Consider the following 20,677-nt stretch of genomic DNA (forward strand, 5'->3'; position numbering starts at 1 on the left):
ACTACTCTGTTCCCTTGATAAACAAGATTAGCATTTATTATATTAGCAAAGATGAATTTAGGTCAGAATTATGTACATGTCCATTAGTGGATTAGAGAATGGCAATGTCATCACCACGTTTACCAAAAGAAAAGTAGTGTGTGAATAGTGGTCTAAGTACATTACACAAGTTTGGTAAGCTGTTTAAAGAATTTTTGACACCTATATTTTTTTCTTGGATGTTCACATAACAACAGCAATATATATGGTCCTGAATTCTTTATTTTTTTGCCTGTCTTCTTCACTGGATGGGACAATTTTAATATCACAATTATTTAGAATACCTCCTTTCAGCTGTCTTGGTCCAATTCTCTCTCGTGTTGGCTTTGGTGAACGCGGCAACGCCCCAAAAAAAGAAAAATCATATTGATTTGCAAGTAAATAAATCATTCACACGTAGAGTGTCAAATTGAAAGACGTGCATAGTGTCAAATCAAAATTAGTAAAAACATAATTTTTTATTCTTCCAAACATTATTGAAATATATACTCAATTTTACAACATATATAAATGTCAACGTGGAACAAAATGTATCAAATGATTGGTGAAAAAAATAGATTTAATGCATCAATAACAAGTTGGCGCATAAGCATAAGCATAAGCTTATTTGTGAATTTGGGTGACTTTGGATGCCTCAGTCCTTACCAGAGTTTTCCATTGTCTTGTTATGGTGTTTTTGTTTTTTTCATTTACATTGTTTTGTTGTTTTCTTAATGTGGTCGCAAAAGTTTAGAAGTTCAAAGCAAACAGACATACTCAAAAGTGCCAAAAAATCTGCCCTCCTTATCCACATGGACGATTTAAGATTGTTTTTAACTTTATTATTGATTTTGCTTTGGTCAAAAGATTCGAAAATACCCGAATCCACTAAATGGCATCATTTTTTATGGTGAAGAATTAATAAATCTGGCAGTAACATACGATCTTTTAATTTTATGTGCACAATAGTGAATTACGGTTTTCAGTCCTCGATTCACAAATGACAAGATAAGATATCAAATTTTCATATATACCCAGCACCAGCAGGGCCCAAGAGTGGGCATAGATTGTAGGCTAGCTAGATATGATCTCTGTTATGTGCACAGCCACTCTTCTTTTAGGTATGAGAGTGAGGTGATATGCACGCAATTGAGACATAGAAATATAGAATAAACTTTCCTACGCAACACCATATAGCCGTAAAGGCGTAAACGTAAACCACTTAATTCGAATATCATGTGTCCAATATAAAATTCTCTCTCTCATTGAGTTCACTGTCAACTTAATACGTGTGGACAATGGATCACATAAATTTATGAATTTTCTTGTTCATTTATTCCCGAATACAAAGGGAGTTTATTTTTTTAATTACTTTGGCCGGCATTATTCGACTTTACAAAAGACTGATTTCACTACTGTATCTGCATGTCAAATTCAATATCTACGATTTCAGAAAGGCACTTATTAATATAACACGAGAAATCTATGACAAGTTAGAGGAGTTGAATTTCATAAAGCAATGAATGTAGAATAGAACTAATAAAGAGAGAATATCTCCAAAAAAAATATATAAATAAAGAGAGAATAATTAAAAGGGTTAACACAGTAGTTTTTTTTTTTTTCCCTGAGAATACTAAGTATTTTTACATAATTCATTAAATCATTTATACAATTGACATGATTATGAAATTAATCGTATGATTATAACTTAATGGTCATTTGACTAAAAGTATATGTGGTTATTCTTTTTCTTAGAAAAAAAAATATAATTTAAAGAAATACGACTTTTGAGTTGCCAACTAATGAATTAGAAAACCCTTCGTTTAAACTTATTGGAAGAAAATTCAATTCATTTTCTTTAAAGGTTTCAACTTATGCTCACGATGCACAAAATAATTAAAAAATTTTGTAAAAGAAAAAAATATTTTACAAAAATTATTGAAACTATTATGTCACCACATGAGTAAACTAATTAAAAAATATTTAAATTTCTTGAAGTTCTTGGTAATATAATTGTAGTTGGTCTAGAATTTAAAATTTTAATTAAACCTAAATAATAGAGTTTTACTTAAATTAAACCATCCTAATCATTAATAAAATAAATAAAATTTTAGTTGGAGTAGAATTTTTAATTTTTTGAAATTTTAGTAATAGAGTTTTTAGTTAAATTAAACCATCTAACAAAAACCGGTTTCTTCTAACAATTAATATAAGATAAATCAAATTAATAGTTAATGATTGTGTAGTGAATTGTCCACATAGAAGATACTGAGTTTTTTTTTTTTTTTTTTTTTTTTTTTTTTTGAGAAAGAGAAGATAGTGAGTTGGCATGACCATAACTTTTAAGACATAATGTTTATTACATAATAAGTGTGTGTGTGTGTATATATATATATATATATATTTTTTTTTTTTTTGCACAACTTAGCCACCAAATCTGTGAGAACCTGACCCTTAATAGAGGTACGAGACATATACTTGATATCAAAAGCCCTTAGGATCGTACCCCATTTGGAAATCCTTCCCGTGTAATCAGCTCTCCAAAGTAGGGATTGAAGAGGGAATTGGGTTAAAACCACAACTGTGTGAGCTTAAAAGTAATGAGGGAGCTTACGTGTAGCATGCACCACTGCCAAAATGGCCTTCTCTAGTGGTAGGTAACGAACCTCTATTTCATGCAATGACTTGCTCACATAGTAGACTGGTCACTGTACTCCATTGTCAACTCGTACTAGTACTAGTCTAATTCAGTGGGAGGCTACAACAACGTAAGCAAACAGAACTTCCTCCTCCTTGGGCCTGAACATAATAGGTGGCCGAGAAAGGTATTCCTTCAACTACTGGAAGGCTAGGGTACACTCTTCAGTCCATTTAAATCCTTTCCACTTATGCAACAATTGGAAGAAAGGCCTACACCTGTCTGCTGACCAAGAGATGAATCGGTTCAAAGCAGCAGTCATCCCTATCAACTTTTGGACCTCTTTGGGATTCTGAGGAGGTTACTAATTGTTAATTGTCTTAATTTGATCAGGGTTGACTTCAATTCCATGATGAGTGACCATGTAGCCCCAGAAATTTACTCGAGCCAACGCCAAAAGAACACTTGGAAGCATTGAGGCGCAGTTTGTGCCTCCTTAGTATTTCAAAAATATTCCCTAGGTCACCCATGTGCTCGGATACTACCTTACTTTTCACCATCATATCATGTATATAAACCTCAATATTTTTGCCTAGTTGTGGCTCGAATATCCTGGTCATCATTCTTTAATAAGTAGACTCTACATTCTTCAATCCAAAGGCTATCACCTTGTAGTGGTAATTTCTAGTGGGCGTAACAAAGCTATCTTCTCCTGATCATCCAAAACTAAAGGTATTTGATGGTACCCTTAAAAGGCATTTAAAAAACTCATTCGAGGATGGCCTACAGTTGCATCCATTAACTGGTCTATCCGAGGCATGGGGAAGAGGTCCTTTGGGCAGGCCTTATTTAAATCTGTGAAGTCCACACATACTCGTCACTTCCCACTTTTCTTCTTCACCACCATTATATTGGCCAACCACTCAGGGTAAAACACCTCTTTAATAGCCCCTGCCCGCTTGAGTATGGTCACTTCCTCCTTAATTGCATTAGAATGCTCCTTAAATGAGCCCCGAGGTGGTTGCTTTTTGGGGATCACAGATGGATTTATGTTTAAGTGATGACAAATGAAATTTGGATCCACCCCAAGAGCTTCATAAGCACTCCATGCAAACACATCAATGTTTTTCTTAAGAAATACCATCAGCTCCTCCTTCTCCTGAGGAGGCAACTGAACTCCAACCTGGAAGATTTTACCCTTACCATCACCAATAACAACTTTTTCTAGCTCCTCACATCTTTCCTTTCCTACCACCACATTCGCGAACCACACTAGCACCTTTGATTGCTATAAACCCTTCTCGGCAGTAGTTGAGGACTCATCTCCGACCTGATGCCTTATTACAGCCATTAAGCACTACCTGGCCATAGGCTGGCTTCCAACTAGCTCCTCAACTCGATCCCCTGACGGATACTTCACCTTCAAATGCAGGGTAAAAGACATAGCCCCCATGGTATAGAGCCTAGGTCTTGCCACAATAGCTGTATAGGGGGAGTATGTGTCTACCACAATGAAGTTTACTTCCAATACTTCTGACCCTATCTGAGTGGGTAGCCTGATTTGGCCTTTCGGAAATACAATCTTCCCATCGAACCCTATCAGTGGGGAGTCATAGTAGGCCAGGTCCTCGGGCCTTAGCTTCAGCCCCTTATATAGGTCAGGGTACATGATCTCTGCACCGCTACCCTAATCTACCAACACCCTCTTCACGTCATACTCTCCAATCCTGAGAGTAACTACCAAGGCATCATCATGTGGCTGCAAGGTTCCAACTTTATCCTCGTCTGAAAAGCTCAAAGCCGATTGGGCCTCCAATCTACCCCTTTTCGAATCATGGGGCGAGTCCTCTATAGATGGCCAAGCTATAGACATCATCCTAGATGGCTGAAAGCCAGTCATTTCTGGAGCAGCAAGAATGACACTAATTGTACCCAAAGGTGGTCTTGTAGAAGCATCTCTCTGAGCTTCTGACCTTGCCTGACTACCCTGTCTATTGGATTGGTACAAGAATTGCTTTAACTTTCCACTTCGGACCAACTACTCCAGGTGACTCCACAAAGTCCTGCAATCTTCTGTGGTGTGTCATCGCTCCTGGTGGTACTGGAAATGACGGCTTTGGTTACGTTTCGTGAGGTCTCCTCCCATCTTATTTGGTCATTTAAAGTATGACTCATTCTTAATTTTTTTTCCAGGATTGGATGTACAGGCTCTTGGAACATTGTGTTAACCATTTGAGCAGCAGTGGATCCTGATTGCCTGGAAAAATCTCTCCGAGGACGGTTATTGTTGTATTTGTCCGACCTAAAGTCCCATCTATCCTGAGGGACCACCTTAGCCTTTCCTTTCCCTTGTTGTTGATCCTCCTCAACCTGTTTATACTCGTCAATACGGTCCATGAGCTGACGCACACTCCTAACAGGTTTCCTGGTCAACGACTTTCTCAAATCATGCTTGACAGGTAGGCTGACCTTGAAAGTCCGTACAACTACATCATCAAAGTTCCCATCTATCTCATTAAACATCTCCCAGTATTTATTAGAATACGTCTTTAGGGTTTCCCCTTCTCGCATAGTCATAGACAACAGAGAGTTTAAAGGCCGAGGAACTCTACTACAAGTCACAAAACGAGAACTTAGGCCCTTGTAGGCTCCTTAAAGGAGTTAATAGAACCTTCCTTCAGACCATCGAACCATCTCAATGCCACGGGCCCCAAACTGGATGGGAACACCTTGCACATCAAGGTCTCATTCTTCGAGTGAACAACCGTTCTCTGGTTGAAGTGGCTAACATGCTCCACAGGGTCCATTTTGCCATTATATGTGGTGAATGTTGGTTGAGTAAACCGCCGAGGAAGCCTTCCTACCTCAATCCTACGAGTAAAAGGTGACTTAGAAATTTGATTCAGAGCCTTACTCATAGTATCGTTGCCCAGGCATTTGTGAGATGGACTTTTCCCTCTTTGCCTATCATGGCGCTCCTCATCACACGAAAAAGACTTACTGGGAGGAGTCCTCAACCTAGGCCGGTAGCTATTATCACTATCATCCCTAGAAGAATGGTCAGAACTCGAGGGAGTTCCTCTACGTCACTCGCAACGTAATCTCCTTCGCAAATGGTCTATTTCCAGTTGCAGGCTCCTAGTATTTTCCTCATGAGAGATGTGACTCCCACCTCGAGATTGGCTCCTACTGGTGTGTGTGGTATGCATTCTAACCTCCCGGTCCCTTCTTCGTTCAAGATTGAGAAAATGATCTTGACATTGGGAACCAACAGACTCTTCTCGGTTAGGCCCTGAACTTGTCATATCTGAACGTTGATCTCACTAAAACTCAAGTCTTCCCCATAGACGGCGCCAATTGTAAGGATGCGGTTTAGATCCTAAGCCCAAGAGGTAATAGGATTAAGGCCCAAAGAGCCCAACACAATGAATTTGTAGAGAGTGGACTAAAAATTAGGTTTCAATAAATTGAACAACGCTCACAATGGATTAAAGATGGTAAGAAAGTAAAGAAAAATAAGCTTTATGCAAGGAAGTCCTTCCTTGGCAAAGTTTAAGGAGATTAGTTCTTGAATATATTTCTATTAGACTTGGTTACAATTTCAGTTCTTATTGCTACAGTTTTTTCTCCACAGATTTTCAGATGATCTCTTCCTCCTGAAGGATTTCTTATGTTATATAGCCTCTTTCCGTTCATCTTGGCCATTCATTTGTTGATCATGTAGGCCACTACTCAAGTGCTTATCCCATCAGACATTTTTCCAAATCTTTTGTGAGTTGCAGCAACCAAGACAGCACTGTTCGGGGTCTTCTCCACATAAATGCGGCCAGAGGGTTTAGTGGGGTGCAATAAATGTGGTGGCAACTACCATCCCTTCAGACATGATATGACTAACCCCCTCTTTAAAGCCATTTCTCTACAGTGCGACCTCCTTGGTAATGTGCCATCAACGTGGTCAAGGCTTGCCTCCCTGGCCTCGCCATCCGAGGGTATGATCTTCTCGGCATCGACGTGGCCTCCTCGGCCTTTGATATGACACGTGGCATTGTTACCTTATTAAATTTCTGCATCCCACATGTTGTATTAGCTATTCCTTAGTAAATGCAATAATTTCAAAACTTAATATATTTCCAAATAAACAAACTTTCCATATACATCTAACAATTATAAAAATAAAAAATCATAAAAAATAACACATATCTCTCTTAAATTTAAAAATAACAAATTTTAAGGAGATATAATTGTATGAGTGAGAAATTTCCTAAAATAAATGTTAAGTTTCATTTTAATGTTATAACTCACAACCAAACCAATGAATATGTTTAGTTATTACATTAGAATACATTTTATTCCTAGTAATAAAGATTACAATTCCTGTCGTAATCCTCATTGAGTGTATCAAACGTATCCTAAAAATACACTTTCATCCTATTAGAAAAAAGTCACATGCCTAAATTTTAAGTGGGAAATTTAAAAAATAGTACATAAGATACTGCACCTAAATTTTGTCTTTCTAAAATTTTTCTTATAAAAGAAAGATTTATTGACACTATCTTATGAAATAATATATATAAGCTTATTTTAATTTTTTTAATACGTTTATTAACACGTCTTGTTGAACTAATTTTGAATTCAATTAAAAAATTTCAATATCACCCACCGTCCCATATTATAGGACACGGAAATAGAATTTGACTGATTAAGTTAACATACAGGAAAGACACACGGTTTAACCCAAATAAAATAAACTAAGATTAACACAAAAACAATAATAAAAAAAAAAAAAAAAGTAGTTTACGTAGGTGTATCATATATGGGAGCATTTGTTTTAATTTTGCGTGTGCCAAAATTGCAAGTCAAAAGAAAATCATTGATATAGTAGTAGTGATAGTTGTGGTCTACATGTTAATTTGTTAGTTATATGTATTCTCCACTTCTACGCGCCGTTCCCATGTGAAGTGTGAACCGGTTCAAATTTCAGACTTATTTGAAAATAGAAATCTAAGAGCATTTGCATCAGTTTATGCAAAATTTTCTTCTATTTTACACTAAAAAACCTACTTTTTTTATTTTACACACCCTCTTTTACAAACCCCTCACATCAGTTGTCTATTATACACGTTTGCTCAAATAAAATATTTATTTCCTTCCCACCTTCTTCTCTCTCACAAACAGACACACCGAATCCAAAGAAAACCAGTTAACAAAAAAAAAACCCAATCAAAAAAATCCAACACAACCCGGCACAGCCACCGTCGACGCCTCCGGCCTCCAATCACACCGGAATCCAAAGAAAACCAGAAAAAAAAAACCCAATCAAAAAACCCACCAAACCCACCAATCCGTCGAGCCAAACCCACACCCAAACCCATTCGTCGCCCACCGATCAGCCACCCTTCAACAAACCCACCGATCCGTCGAGCCAAACCCACCGATCTGTCGAGCCTCACCCACACCAGAAAAAAAAAAAAAAAAAAACCAACGAATCCGAGCAAGATCGACGCCTCGCAACACCGCCCCCTCCTCGCGATGGCCGTCCGGCGACTCGGCTTGCTCGACCTTGCTCTTATCGGCGGCGAGGACGATCGGCGGCTAGAGGAAAAAAATGGATGAGATGAGAGAATGAGAGAGGTGCTGTGTCTGAGAGAGAGACAGAGAGAGAGAGACAGAGACAGAGAGACAGAGAGTCAGTTGGGAGGAGAGAGAAAAAACAATAAAAAAAACATATACACTTGCTACAGTACCCGTGTAAATTTACACGGTACTGTAGCATTGTGGATGATATAGATGAGTTTAAATGAGTTTAGAGGGATTGATGTAGGGGCTTTTTTGTTTAAAATGTGTAAAATTAATGATTTTTTCTCATTTTACACATTTATACCCATTTATCCATCCACTGATGTAGATGCTCTAATACTAGTGTCTAACTTTTTTTAATAAAAAAAGTTTCTAACCTTTTATATGTTTTAAAAAAATAAAAATAAAATCTAGCACTAGTTCTAATAAAATTATGTTATAATAGGTAGAAGATATTTGTCGGTTCTTTTTGTGTCGTATAGATAGAAATAATTATTTATTTTTACAGCTGTTAAATAATTGAAGGCAATGGAAAAAGAAAGGACAGGCAGTGCGGTGGAGGAAAGTTGATGGAAAGACCCAATTAACAAGCGACACGTGTTGTAATGATGACGAAAGACAGTATCAAAATTTAAGTTGCAGATGAAAGAAGTAAAATAATAATTAATAATATTATCTGTATAATATTTTCTCAGCTAATTTTAAGTATTAAATTATTATTAAAAAATAAAAAAATAATATTAATATAGAGTTAGATTAGAACAAGTAGCCTTACTGTATAAAACTTATTGCGAAAATATCCATAATAATACTGGATAAAATTTATAATAAAAAAGCATTTTTATTGGGCTTTGATTTGATAGCAGAAAATAAATGTGATCTGTCAGTCACTTGGACAGTTGGACATACTGTCTTCCTACAATGTTACTATGTTACTGTACGCTAAGGCACAGCCCACAAAATTTGCAGAAAGAAAAAAAAAAAATTTCTGTTTAGGAAAAAAAAAATGCTGTTGATGAATATAATAAAATATGAATTAGATTCAGAGGCGGAAAAAAGGGCGAGCAAAAAGAGCAAATCTTTTAATCTTATTATTCTATCGGTTATTATTCCCGTCCTATGTATATGGGTTAGGCTGATGTGTACTTTAAAGTCACATATTAAGTCATTTATTTTTAAAAATATTTTTTTAAAAATTAAAAAAATTATTAATATTTTTTTAATTTAAAAAAAAATATTTTTAAAAATAATTAATTATTATAAAGACACACAATAACAAAATCTTATATATATATATATATATATATATATATAAATATATATTTTTTCTAATATGAAAAATTGTATTTATTAAGAATGATTATTATTAAATATTAATAGAAATTAGTATTATTCATTCTACGCCGATAATGTTAATAAAGTAGTAGTATTTAATTTTGATCACCTTTCCCTATATATAAGCGAAGAAGATAAATGTGGATTAAAGCAAAGAAGAGGCAGAGGAAGATCAACAACTAGGAGGAGGAGTAGGAAAGGAAAGAGCATAAAAAGAAGAAAAAAGTTTCAGAAAAAGTAAATGTTATTGAGAGAAGGAGAGCATCTTATCTCCTTTTTCTCAACAATGAGATAAACGCATTATAAAAAACCGGAAGAAGAAGAAGAAGAAGAAGAAGATAGACAGACATACTTTCTCTGGTGCCAAACGTTTTTTGAAAGGCACAAACAAACAAAAAAAAAAAGTGATCGATCTTCTTCATCTTCTTCTCTCACACAGACACAGCTTTTTGTGTGTTTGATCTATTCTAGTTTAGATTATTATAGATTTTTGCATTTGTGTTAGTACAATTTCAGAATGGCGATGTACGAGCCTATCAGAGGACACGATGAAGAAGAAGAGAAGAAGAAGCGTGGGGTGGAGTGTTGTTCTGGAGATGTAGATGTAGATGTAGTAGTCGATGATGTTGAAATGGCAATTCATTCGAGATCCAGCGCCTCTGCTACCAGTAAGATTGAAGATGAAGAAGGTTCTAAGCAAAGGCGCCTCCACCAACATCAACCATCACCAAAACCACAATCACAACGTCTCGTTTCGCTCGACGTTTTTCGCGGTCTCACTGTTGCGGTAATTCATTCATTCCTCTTCTTTGTTTTCCATTTTTCTTCTGTTTGCTATACTTACATACCAATCAATAATTATGAATTTTGGTAGATTGGAATTGAGATTATTGCATTGCTTCTTTTTTTTTTTTTTCCCCTTAAAAAAAGAAAAAAAAGATCATTGTTTCCAGTTGGGAATTTGATGAAACGACGTCGTCTTTAGTTAGCTTTGATGTTAACACAACAACAGTCAGAGCCTGAGTCCTCAATATTTTGACTTTTTGATTTATAGTATTTATTTTTTACTTTGCATATAGAACATGGAAAAGACTTTTTTTTTTTTTTTTTTCATTAATCATAATCTCTCATTTTACGTTTTGAATACTCAAAAAGTCTCTTTGACATTTTTTTTTCCCGTAAATTCTATACTGCGTATTTTTTTCATCCCCATGTCAACAAACTTAAATTAGGAAATAGAAAAAGTCAATAAAACGTAACGCCCGCGTCCAATAATTAAATTCCGATAGATATTTATAAAAAATTATTTCACTCTTTTTCTTCGTTACCAGAAAAAAAACCATATTATGATTGTTTCTTTTTTTGTTTATTATCAGAGTTTGTGCATCATATTCCCTCTACCTGAAATAGAGAGAAAGATAAGCGGAGAGAATAATTGCTATTTAAGCTTAATATATATGGTATACATATTGCAAATGAGTCATTGGCGCAATGTACTTTATAATCTTTATATAGTACAGAAACGGTAGTGTAATGATGTTATAAGAGCTGATGAGTGGTTGTTTTGGTGGTAACTTGATTTGGAAGTTCAACTATCTTTCTTTGTCTGAAAAATATTATCAACTATAACAATTTAATACATACCTACCCCTCCCCTCTGTTATTGCCATTAATGTGCCATTGTCCTTTATTTAATTAATGACGAGTCACAGTTCACCTAGAACAAGCCTAAAACCCATAACTCATCCCTATATACGTGTGCCTACCTTGTATTGTATGTGTCAAGACTCGACTCAAGAGAGCGTGTACTGCTAATTCTTTGGCTTTTCTCTCCCTTTCAATACAGCTGGACCTGTAATGTATAATAAATCTTTGGTATTAACTTTTTGTTGACAACTTATTGGAAAGTTGTTAAAAATATTTAGAAACATACTTGTAGCTTAAAGTTATAAAATTGAGTTTGGCTTACACAGTAGTTTTTTAGCTGGACATTCTCTTCTCTTAGTTTCTTCTTAAGATAGAATGATGTGGTATTGTGTTTTAAACTTCACCAAAGGTTTAATTAGTAAGTGATGTGACGTGACGGGACAGTTTCTTATTAAAACAGAAGGAGACGTCCAATTGAAAAACTACTGGAGATAGTCAGACCAAAAAATAATTTATACATAATCTAATAGGGTAACAAGAAAAAAACAAAAAACTAATCCAAGTGCACCACCTAAAGGACTTAAGAACAAGCTACCAAATATGCACAACTGCATAGTGGAAGCAGCTCAGGTTCCATCTCTTTAAATTCTTCTGTTGGTGCAATTATTATTATCAAAAGAATCTACTAGAATACCAGGTTTTTTATACCATTTTTGTAATAGGGGAATAACAAGCTTTACATGTGTTGATTTTAGTTTGCACTTATATGAATAGATAAAAGAATTTGGGACAAACGAAAAACATTGGTTCTTGTTTGAAACCATAATTAGTCAGTCATTTGGTTTATGACGGTTTCCAGTAAGGCTAGTTGAACTCCTAATGAAAATGGGAAGCTGGCAGTTTGTTCTACGGCATGATGCTTGTATGTGTTGTATACTTGAACTGGATTATGTGTAGATTGAGTGGGAAAAAGTGATTAAGTGTTTGAAATTTGCACTAATTTTTGTTGATGCATCAAAGGACATGTTCCTTTTAGCATTGTGATATTGCTAAATTAATGCAATGTGTCTGCCCTGTTTTTCACGTATTGACAAGCTAAATTAAGTATTCTCTTTCCAAATTAATTTCTCATTCTTGATGCAGCTAATGATACTCGTGGATAATGCTGGTGGAGTCCTCCCTGCTATTAATCATTCACCTTGGAATGGTGTAACCCTTGCAGATTTTGTCATGCCATTTTTCCTCTTTATTGTTGGTGTTTCACTTGCACTTACCTACAAGGTATCTCTTGCTCTGGGAATGTATTTCTTTTATCATTGGCATCCACATATATGTACAATGTGATATTCGATAAGTTCAACATGAACTGTTACTTTAATTCTTGTTCTCATCATAAATTTATTGTGTTTTTATTCGAGGCTGTAAAAAAAAATTATTTAAATCTTCATGATATATTATACAAGTCAATAATATTATTAGATGGATGATACTTCTACTACTATTGATCTCTAAGCCTAACAAATTATTTTCTTTCTACAGAAATTATCATGCAGTACGGTTGCAACTAGAAAAGCAATAGTGCGGACTCTAAAGCTTTTAATACTAGGCCTTTTCTTTCAAGGTGCTTTTCCAGATCTATAGCTCTTAGACTGTAGCCTATACCCCCTGTATCACAGAATTTATCTGTATTTTCTTTCAGCAACAGTGAAGATAAAAGCAACTAAGAACAATGACCAAAATATTGAATGTCTTTGAAAAGCTGAGTATTTTTTGTTCATTAATAATTGGGGGAGTTTCATTTAAAACACTTGATACGTTTTTGTAATCCTAAGGGGTAGCACAATCAGCCAGGGACTATGCCTTATCAAGCTGAAGTCACTAGTTCAAATGTCCCCTTGGGGCCAACACTTAAAAAAAACTTTATATTTTTCTGTACTAAATGTGTTTCATCTTTCCTGTCCAGGTGGTTTCCTCCATGGCATAAATGATTTAACTTATGGTGTGGATATTGAACAGATAAGATGGTTGGGTATACTACAGGTATACTTCGGCCCTCCCTCTTTATTTTTGGATGGTTTTCTCCTGTTGAAATGTTTATAATGCCAGGTACCATAAAGAAGTAGTTAGAGTGGGTTATTGTTCAGGCATTTATTAATTGAAACGTAGGAGCAGATCTTGCTGCTTAACTTTGATATAATGTCTTCTTATAAAAGAAATGGCTTTGCCTGACTCAACTACTGTATCGGATATAAAAAGTAATTTGTTTTGGACTGCCAATGAACAGATTTGCAATTTTAGAGAACTTATATCATATATGCAGTGCATTTATTAGCTTTCTGAATAACACATACCATTTTTCTTGCCTCCCATTTCCTGCAGAGAATTGCAATAGCGTATCTGCTGACAGCTTTGTGTGAGATTTGGTTGAAGGGTGTTGATAATGTTAATTCAGGATCATCTCTTCTCAGGAAATATCGATTTCAGTGGTAGGTTTTATTTATCATGCAGTATTACCAATAGGATCTTGTCTGGGCATTCTCATGATTGCAGAAGACCAACATGAACAAGTCACTGAGTGAACAATTAGCTGACAAAAAAAAAAAAAAGAAGAAGATAATAATAATAATAATAATAATAATAAAAAAAAAAAAAATTGAAAGAGCAGCAACAAATAAACTTAACTCTTCTTGGGGAAAAAATTAAAAGACGTGTATCACAAATGATATGAGAAAAGTTTTCCACTGGCCTTTGGGTCTAATGGCATTTTTTCTGCCTATAAGTACACAGGGTGGTGGTTGAGATTGTTTTTATATATGTATTTTTCTTCTTTTAATTATAGTTTGTTTATTTTAATTTCATATCCACTGTCACAGTACTTAATCTTCTTTCTTTGACATTTGCTTCTTGTCCCTTTTCCCTCTCTCAGGGTTTTCGCCTTGATGCTTAGCACTCTATATCTTTTCTTGTTATATGGCTTGTATGTTCCTGATTGGGAGTATCAAATTCCAATAAAAGCCTCCTCATCTGCACCAAAAATGTTTTCTGTGAGCTTTAATCTCTTTTTTCCTCCTTTTTAATTTCTTTGTATAATTTTTTAGAATTCTGAGGTTTGATTTTACATATGAAACTGGTGGTTGAATGGTTTTGTCTTGCCTATGCCTATTTGGAAGGTGAAATGTGGAGTGCGTGGTGACACTGGACCAGCTTGTAATGCTGTTGGAATGATTGACCGTAAGATATTGGGTATAAAACATTTATACAGAAGGCCAGTCTATGCACGAACAGAGGTATCCTGTTTTTAGAGTTGCTTTCAATTGCTTCCCCACCCCCCTTCTCCCAAATGAGATTTCATGCGTGTGTGTGTGTGTGTTTTTTTTTTGGTTCACAGCAATGCAGTATTAACTCCCCAGATTATGGCCCATTACCGTCTGATGCTCCATCGTGGTGTCAAGCCCCTTTTGATCCTGAAGGGCTTCTAAGGTGTGTTTACAACTTTTTCTGTTGTCCACAGGGTCATTCTTCAGCAACCATCTTGCTATATGTTAGAGTAGAGTTCTAACAATTATGAGGACAACTTCCTGGGATTAAAATCTGACAAAAGAGCCAGTGCTACTTGGGCCGTTGGATGATTTCTTTGTCTTGTTAATGATATCACAGACCAAAACACATCATTTCACGGTGTTTAAGGTTTAACTGGCTATGTTTAAAAAGACATGATTGTTAGTAGAAATTATGGTTAAACTCAATTTTCTTTTGTATTTTTGGAAATTGATCAACCTCTTACTTTGTGCTTGTAGTTCAGTGATGGCCATTGTTACCTGCTTGGTTGGTTTGCATTATGGGCACATTATTGTCCATTTTAAGGTGATTCATATTCATGGCATTGCATGTCTTCCTTCTGTCATTGAAGTTTTTTCTTTTTTCTCACCAATTTTTATTCATTCCCACATTCAGGATCATAAAGATCGGATCTTTCACTGGATGATTACAACCTCTTGTCTCATTCTCTTGGGCCTTTCCTTGGACTTATGTGGTAAGTAATGTTTTCACATTTTTCTTAAAAATGAATATATGGTAGTGGTTAGTTGTACTACTAACAATAAATTCCATTATTAATCTATCTGCATTTCCATTGCAGGAATGCATTTAAACAAGGTTCTTTACTCATTCAGTTACATGTGTTTCACTGCTGGTGTTGCTGGCATTCTCTTTGCTGCAATTTACTTGATGGTAGGATATCAATTAAGGAATGCAATTTTACTTTCTTACAGTTCATCATCGTCTAGCATGGATATTTATTTGTGGTTAGGTTATTGATAATATGATTGATCTTCATTTAATTGGGTTGCCTGCCCACCCCAACTCACTGCCAATTACAGAAGATTGTTTAATTTTTTCGTCTTTTAGTTGGTAAACACGGGGTTTTCGACAGGTTGATGTGTGTGGCTATAGGCGCCTGACCTTGGTGATGGAGTGGATGGGTATGCATGCTCTGATGATTTATATTATTGCAGCCTGCAATATCGTGCCAGTTGTCCTCCAGGGATTCTATTGGGGCCGGCCTCAGAATAATATTGTAATCATTTATATTCCTGCTGTTGGATATTTCTTACTCCTGTAACTCATTAAATTGTGATCTGATAACCTTTTTCATCTCTGGCAGCTTAGGTTAATTGGAATTGGATCATGAAAATTTGGGTTACACTCGCCCCTGCAACTATACTTTCAGTTTTAAGGTCATGAGGCTGGGCCACTTAGCTGTATCTTGTTGGTTTTGGGCAGTCGCCGGTGGAGCTAAGCAAGAATTTTGGAGTTGATCTTTGTACAATGAAGGGAAACTTTCTTCTCTTTCTTTTATGAAATAGACACAATCTCTACAATTGAGCTACTTTGTAAATATGTAGGCACACCATTGAAATTGGAGAACTTAAAATCAGGTCACTTCATGATGTTTATGGGATGTTTTGTCGTAGGATGCTTTAGCTTAGTACGATGCAACCTTTTATGATGGTAGTCACATAATTAAGAATTATTGAAAGAGATATGCATTTTAGAAGGCTAATATAACATTTCCGCCCGGGGGGTGGGGGGAGAATGTCATGCATTTATTCAAATGAAATCAAAGAAGAAAAAATGATCAACAAACAATGGTGATTTATTTTCTTGAGAAAAAAAAATTGGATTGAGCAAACGTCAACAATCAAATAAAATATGAGAAAAAAAACATTGCCAAAACCCAAAGCATAATCATTATAAAACAAGAGTCACGCCAGAGACAACCATGGACTTAATTGAGAAAAGAAATATAAAAATCTTGTGCCCCTCGACTTATTGATACAACAACCATAAAAACAGTGACAAAATAATGGAATCCACTCCTTGTGTTGTGTGTGGAACAAGTTATGGACATCAATGGCAGGGTGAAGTGAAGTGTGGTTGGGAGCAAGGTTGTTAAAATCAGGATTCTACGTAGGATTGTGAGAGGTAGGTGAGATCGTGGATCGTAGAATTAGATTTTGGATCGTAAGATTTTACATTATTTGAGAAAAAAACAAAAAATACACATTAGTATGCTAAATAATCATATAAATTATACATTCATTAATATAATTACCATACATCACTATATCCATTTGTAAGCATCATTTAAAGAGACCAAAAATCTCAAAACATGACACTCTATTGGAATATTTATACATCACTGCATTTGTGTGTGTTTCTTAAAAAAAAAAAAAATACTTAGTATTGTTGAGTCGTCCCACATCGGTAAGGTGTGATACATCACTATATTTGCTCTGCGACACTAACTGCCGCATGCAGTTTTGGTGTTGGCGTGTAAGTGTATTCCCTTATCTCATCTCTCTTCCCCTATATATATATATGTGTGTGTGTGTGTTTCTCAAAAAAAAAAAAAAAAAAATTGGAATATTTTTTATTTGGGTCCAACTAACACTCTCTACATTATAGTGGAAAAACTTAGTCTATTGGGATTTTATTTTTTATTTAAGTCCAACTGAGCCTTCTGTCAAGTTAAAAAACATTACAAGAAATAAATGTTGTTTGGGATCGTCAAAATCGTATAATCCTACCGATTTGAAAGATCGTAAAGATCATTGAAAAATTCGGATCGTTCTGGGCAGGTGAGATTGTAGGATCAGATCGGAATTTTGACAACTATGATTGCGAGAAATCATAGGAGTGGGTGGAGGTCAAGGCAGAGGCAGAGAGACTAAAGGCGAGATTCATTTGAATTGTAGTAAAAGGATACATGGTTTGAGCTGAGTGCAAATAGGAAGATTGCATTTGTGAAAATAAAATATGGATGAGAGTGGCACGCCACTCATTCAAAGGTTTCTTGCTGACACGATCATGCACCTTATACTTTTAGGGAGTGAGTGTAGAAGAGCAACATCCCTCTGTGTCAAATGTCAATGATATTATCAATGAAAAAGATTCAAAGACGTAATCTCATTGCCTGCCCCTACATGGAAACAATCAAAGGCTATGAGGTTCAAGAACATGGACTCTGTGTCATCATCCACAAAAGATGACTCGGAGCCTTAACACCCCACCAGTGAATGAGATATCTTTGAGGCTCCTACTTTGATCCTATCTCCACTTCCATGGTCCTTTTTGACTGATTTTCTTTTTTGGGTAAGCTCTACCTGAAGTAAGCTCTTATTGTACGCATCCAACACATGTCGGCATTCACCCATGCTAAAGTGTTGGAATAGCAAAACTTGAGCATGAGATTGATGAGAAACTCTTGTGCTGGGGACAAAATTTATTGGTCAAATTCAAACCAAACAATCTTGTTTTATGTATAAACGGTTAGGGCCTTAGGGGTGTGCGTCATTAGGTTGGGTTTGGAATATTTTTCAACCCAATCCAACTTCTTTGGGTTGAGAAACTCAACCCAATTCATGATATTTTTTCAAAAAAACCAACCCAGCCCAATTCTTAGGTTGCCATGTTGAGACTATTTTGTCAAGGCTAATAACATTTTAGAGGTTTTCCTTTAACTATAGATCAATATTCAATCAATAATTACTATTGAGTATTGAGTGAGTTACATAATATTCCAATGTTATCAAAAATTAAATCTCACAATATTAAAATAAATAAAAATAACTAATTTAAACAAAATCTCAAATTCTAAAATAAATTAAACTATTAATGACTGTGTTGATCTAATAGCACCTCCCTAGGTACAAAATGAGTGCTTGATAAAATATTACGCTTTTTCCAATATTGCGCAGTCTCCTTTGAATTTGATTCATCCACCATGTTTTTGACTTGATCATCAAATTCTATGACCCAATTCATTTATTTCATTCATTTTCCAATGTGCAAGACAGTAACAAGTAATAACAAGAACTTTTTTTTTTTTGATGAAAGTAATAACAAGAACTACTAAAACAAGCACTAGATAAGTAGATATTGTCATACTGCAGTAGATAAGCCACTCCCCCTTTCACCTTATAATTTCTTAAGGATCAAAAACAATTTCTCAAGCACCCAACTTTCAGCATAAAATTTTCTAGAACGCTTGACGTATAACTTAATTAATTCTCATCGCGTCATCGTAGACAGCCCATCTCCATCATGTTAATGATATGCAAAGGGACAAATGGCACATAAATTTGACATTTCACTAGAATTATACTTGTTCATTTATAGATTAATCACAAATGTTGTAAGCACTCTGAATCTCAAGACTTGAATGTGTACCTAAAAGTGAATGGGGGAGGGGGATAGTTATACCCTCATTGGCAAATTCTGGATTAGGGAGTCATCAGGAGTTCAGGACTCCTATTGCTACTTTTGGCCAGATGGAACAGGCCTATGCCTGTTTTGCCAGCTTGGGAACTCTTTCCAACTAGTTGAGGATAACGTCTGGACAAGTCACATTGTATTAAATGTTGAGGGTATGATTTGAGTAATTAATATGATCTTAATTGATATGGTCCTAAATGCAACTTTTGGGTGTCGAGTCCAGTCATAGTAGACGCATTCTATCCCTATGATTGGCCAATCTTCAAGTACCGATTTAAGCATGTGAAGTTATTTTAATGTCCTTGCTTATTTATTAACTGCCCACAAAAAACATAACAAAATTAAAGAAAATATTTCCAATATATATTTGAATTTGATAAGTAAATTAGACCGTAAAAACAAGAAAGAAAAATTATTCTTAAGTTATGCGGAGAAAGCACATTGTAGAAGACTATGTTTTATTAGAATTAGAATAGATTAGTGAAGTAGTTGAAATAAACAATGACTTATTTAAATTTGTTAAAAATTTTGTTAATTGACTTTAAATTGAATTAACATGCTTTTTAAATTTCTTGAAACTTTGTAATGGAGTTTCACTTTGAGTAAACTATGTTAATAATATTAATATACTTAGTGCACCATATAATATTCTATATAATAAAAGTTGAGCTTAGAAGCCGTGGTTGTGCCAAGTGGCTTCACCAAATTGCAGAAATTTTTTTAGGTTTTTAGATTAAAAAAATCTCCTATAATTTCTAAGTTGATAAAAATTTTAATTTGATAACAATCTAAATTCTTTATCTAATTCTTAATTTTTAAATGCAGTGTATTATTAAAAAGGTAGCAACTTTTTTTTAATTACTACACTACATGTTTTTATATATAAATAAAAAAGCAAAGGTAATGCGGCGATTCTCAAATACCACTTCCAAAAACTAAATAGATAATCCTAAGACAAATAAATAAATAAAAAAGAAGAAGAATTTGATCACAATCGGAATATCAAATACAAATTTGCATCAAATACCACTTTTTAACTATTATGTATTCTTCAAACGAGATCTCTCTCATTCTGTTTATTAAAAAAAAAAAAACTCTCTCAAAAAGTCCCTCTTTTTCTCTTTGCCAAAAAAAAGATGATTTAGACTTGACTCTGAATCACAGCAGAAGATTACTTAATACTGAAAAGCCTATTTGTAAGACTGGCTTGGCAATCAGGTTTTATTATTATACTCTACTTTTGCATGCTTTTTTCCATGTTATATTTGGTTGAGGGGATTGTTGTCGTACCACATATTCAGGAGAGGCCGTCCATCATTTTTAATATAGGTAACTTAAGTTTTTTTTTGAGAGAGAGGTAACTTAAGTTCAGATTGAAATAATCTACCACACGTCCCCACTTCTCACGGTCATTAAATATCAACATTAAGTATATTCGTCATTGTTTACTATATCTTGGTATTATTGCAGTATTCTTTACCATCTCAAAATTATGTTTGTTTTCATTTTAGAATGATTTGAGTTTGGAAAATTTTATTTACTTTTAAGTTATTGTAATTCGCTAAGTCAGTTTAAAGTTTTATTTGGGATAGGTTGACTTTTATTGACACGTTTTGGGTGTTGCGTTCTTTTTTTGACAAATGTGTTAATATGCTAATTTTTTTCATATATATTTCCATTCATGTG

General features: G+C 34.9%; 2 protein-coding genes across 5 annotated transcripts; one reads left to right on the plus strand and one right to left on the minus strand.

Annotated features, from left to right (window-relative positions):
• Positions 1-3,533: 3,533 nt before the first annotated feature.
• Positions 3,534-5,574, minus strand: LOC142628855 (uncharacterized). The gene is made up of 4 exons (XM_075802892.1): positions 5,328-5,574; positions 4,862-5,163; positions 4,353-4,643; positions 3,534-3,839 (listed from the first exon to the last, which is right to left on the minus strand). The coding sequence occupies exons 1-4, from the start codon at positions 5,572-5,574 to the stop codon at positions 3,534-3,536; spliced, it is 1,146 nt and encodes a 381-aa protein (XP_075659007.1).
• Positions 5,575-9,704: 4,130 nt separating this feature from the next.
• Positions 9,705-16,168, plus strand: LOC142628322 (uncharacterized). Of its 4 annotated transcripts, XM_075802420.1 has the most exons (13): positions 9,705-10,355; positions 12,359-12,496; positions 12,755-12,836; positions 13,179-13,255; positions 13,595-13,701; positions 14,142-14,259; positions 14,386-14,502; positions 14,604-14,695; positions 15,013-15,079; positions 15,170-15,248; positions 15,354-15,445; positions 15,648-15,791; positions 15,879-16,168. In XM_075802420.1, the coding sequence occupies exons 1-13, from the start codon at positions 10,086-10,088 to the stop codon at positions 15,903-15,905; spliced, it is 1,410 nt and encodes a 469-aa protein (XP_075658535.1). In that variant the 5' UTR covers positions 9,705-10,085; the 3' UTR covers positions 15,906-16,168. The 4 variants fall into 4 exon arrangements, with proteins under 4 accessions (XP_075658535.1, XP_075658534.1, XP_075658536.1 ...); XM_075802419.1 differs by having other exon boundaries at positions 15,013-15,248; XM_075802421.1 differs by lacking the exon at positions 15,879-16,168 and having other exon boundaries at positions 15,013-15,248; positions 15,623-15,760.
• Positions 16,169-20,677: the final 4,509 nt, after the last annotated feature.

The sequence above is a fragment of the Castanea sativa genome, chromosome 3, assembly GCF_040712315.1.
Source record: "Castanea sativa cultivar Marrone di Chiusa Pesio chromosome 3, ASM4071231v1".
Classification (NCBI taxonomy): domain Eukaryota; kingdom Viridiplantae; phylum Streptophyta; class Magnoliopsida; order Fagales; family Fagaceae; genus Castanea; species Castanea sativa.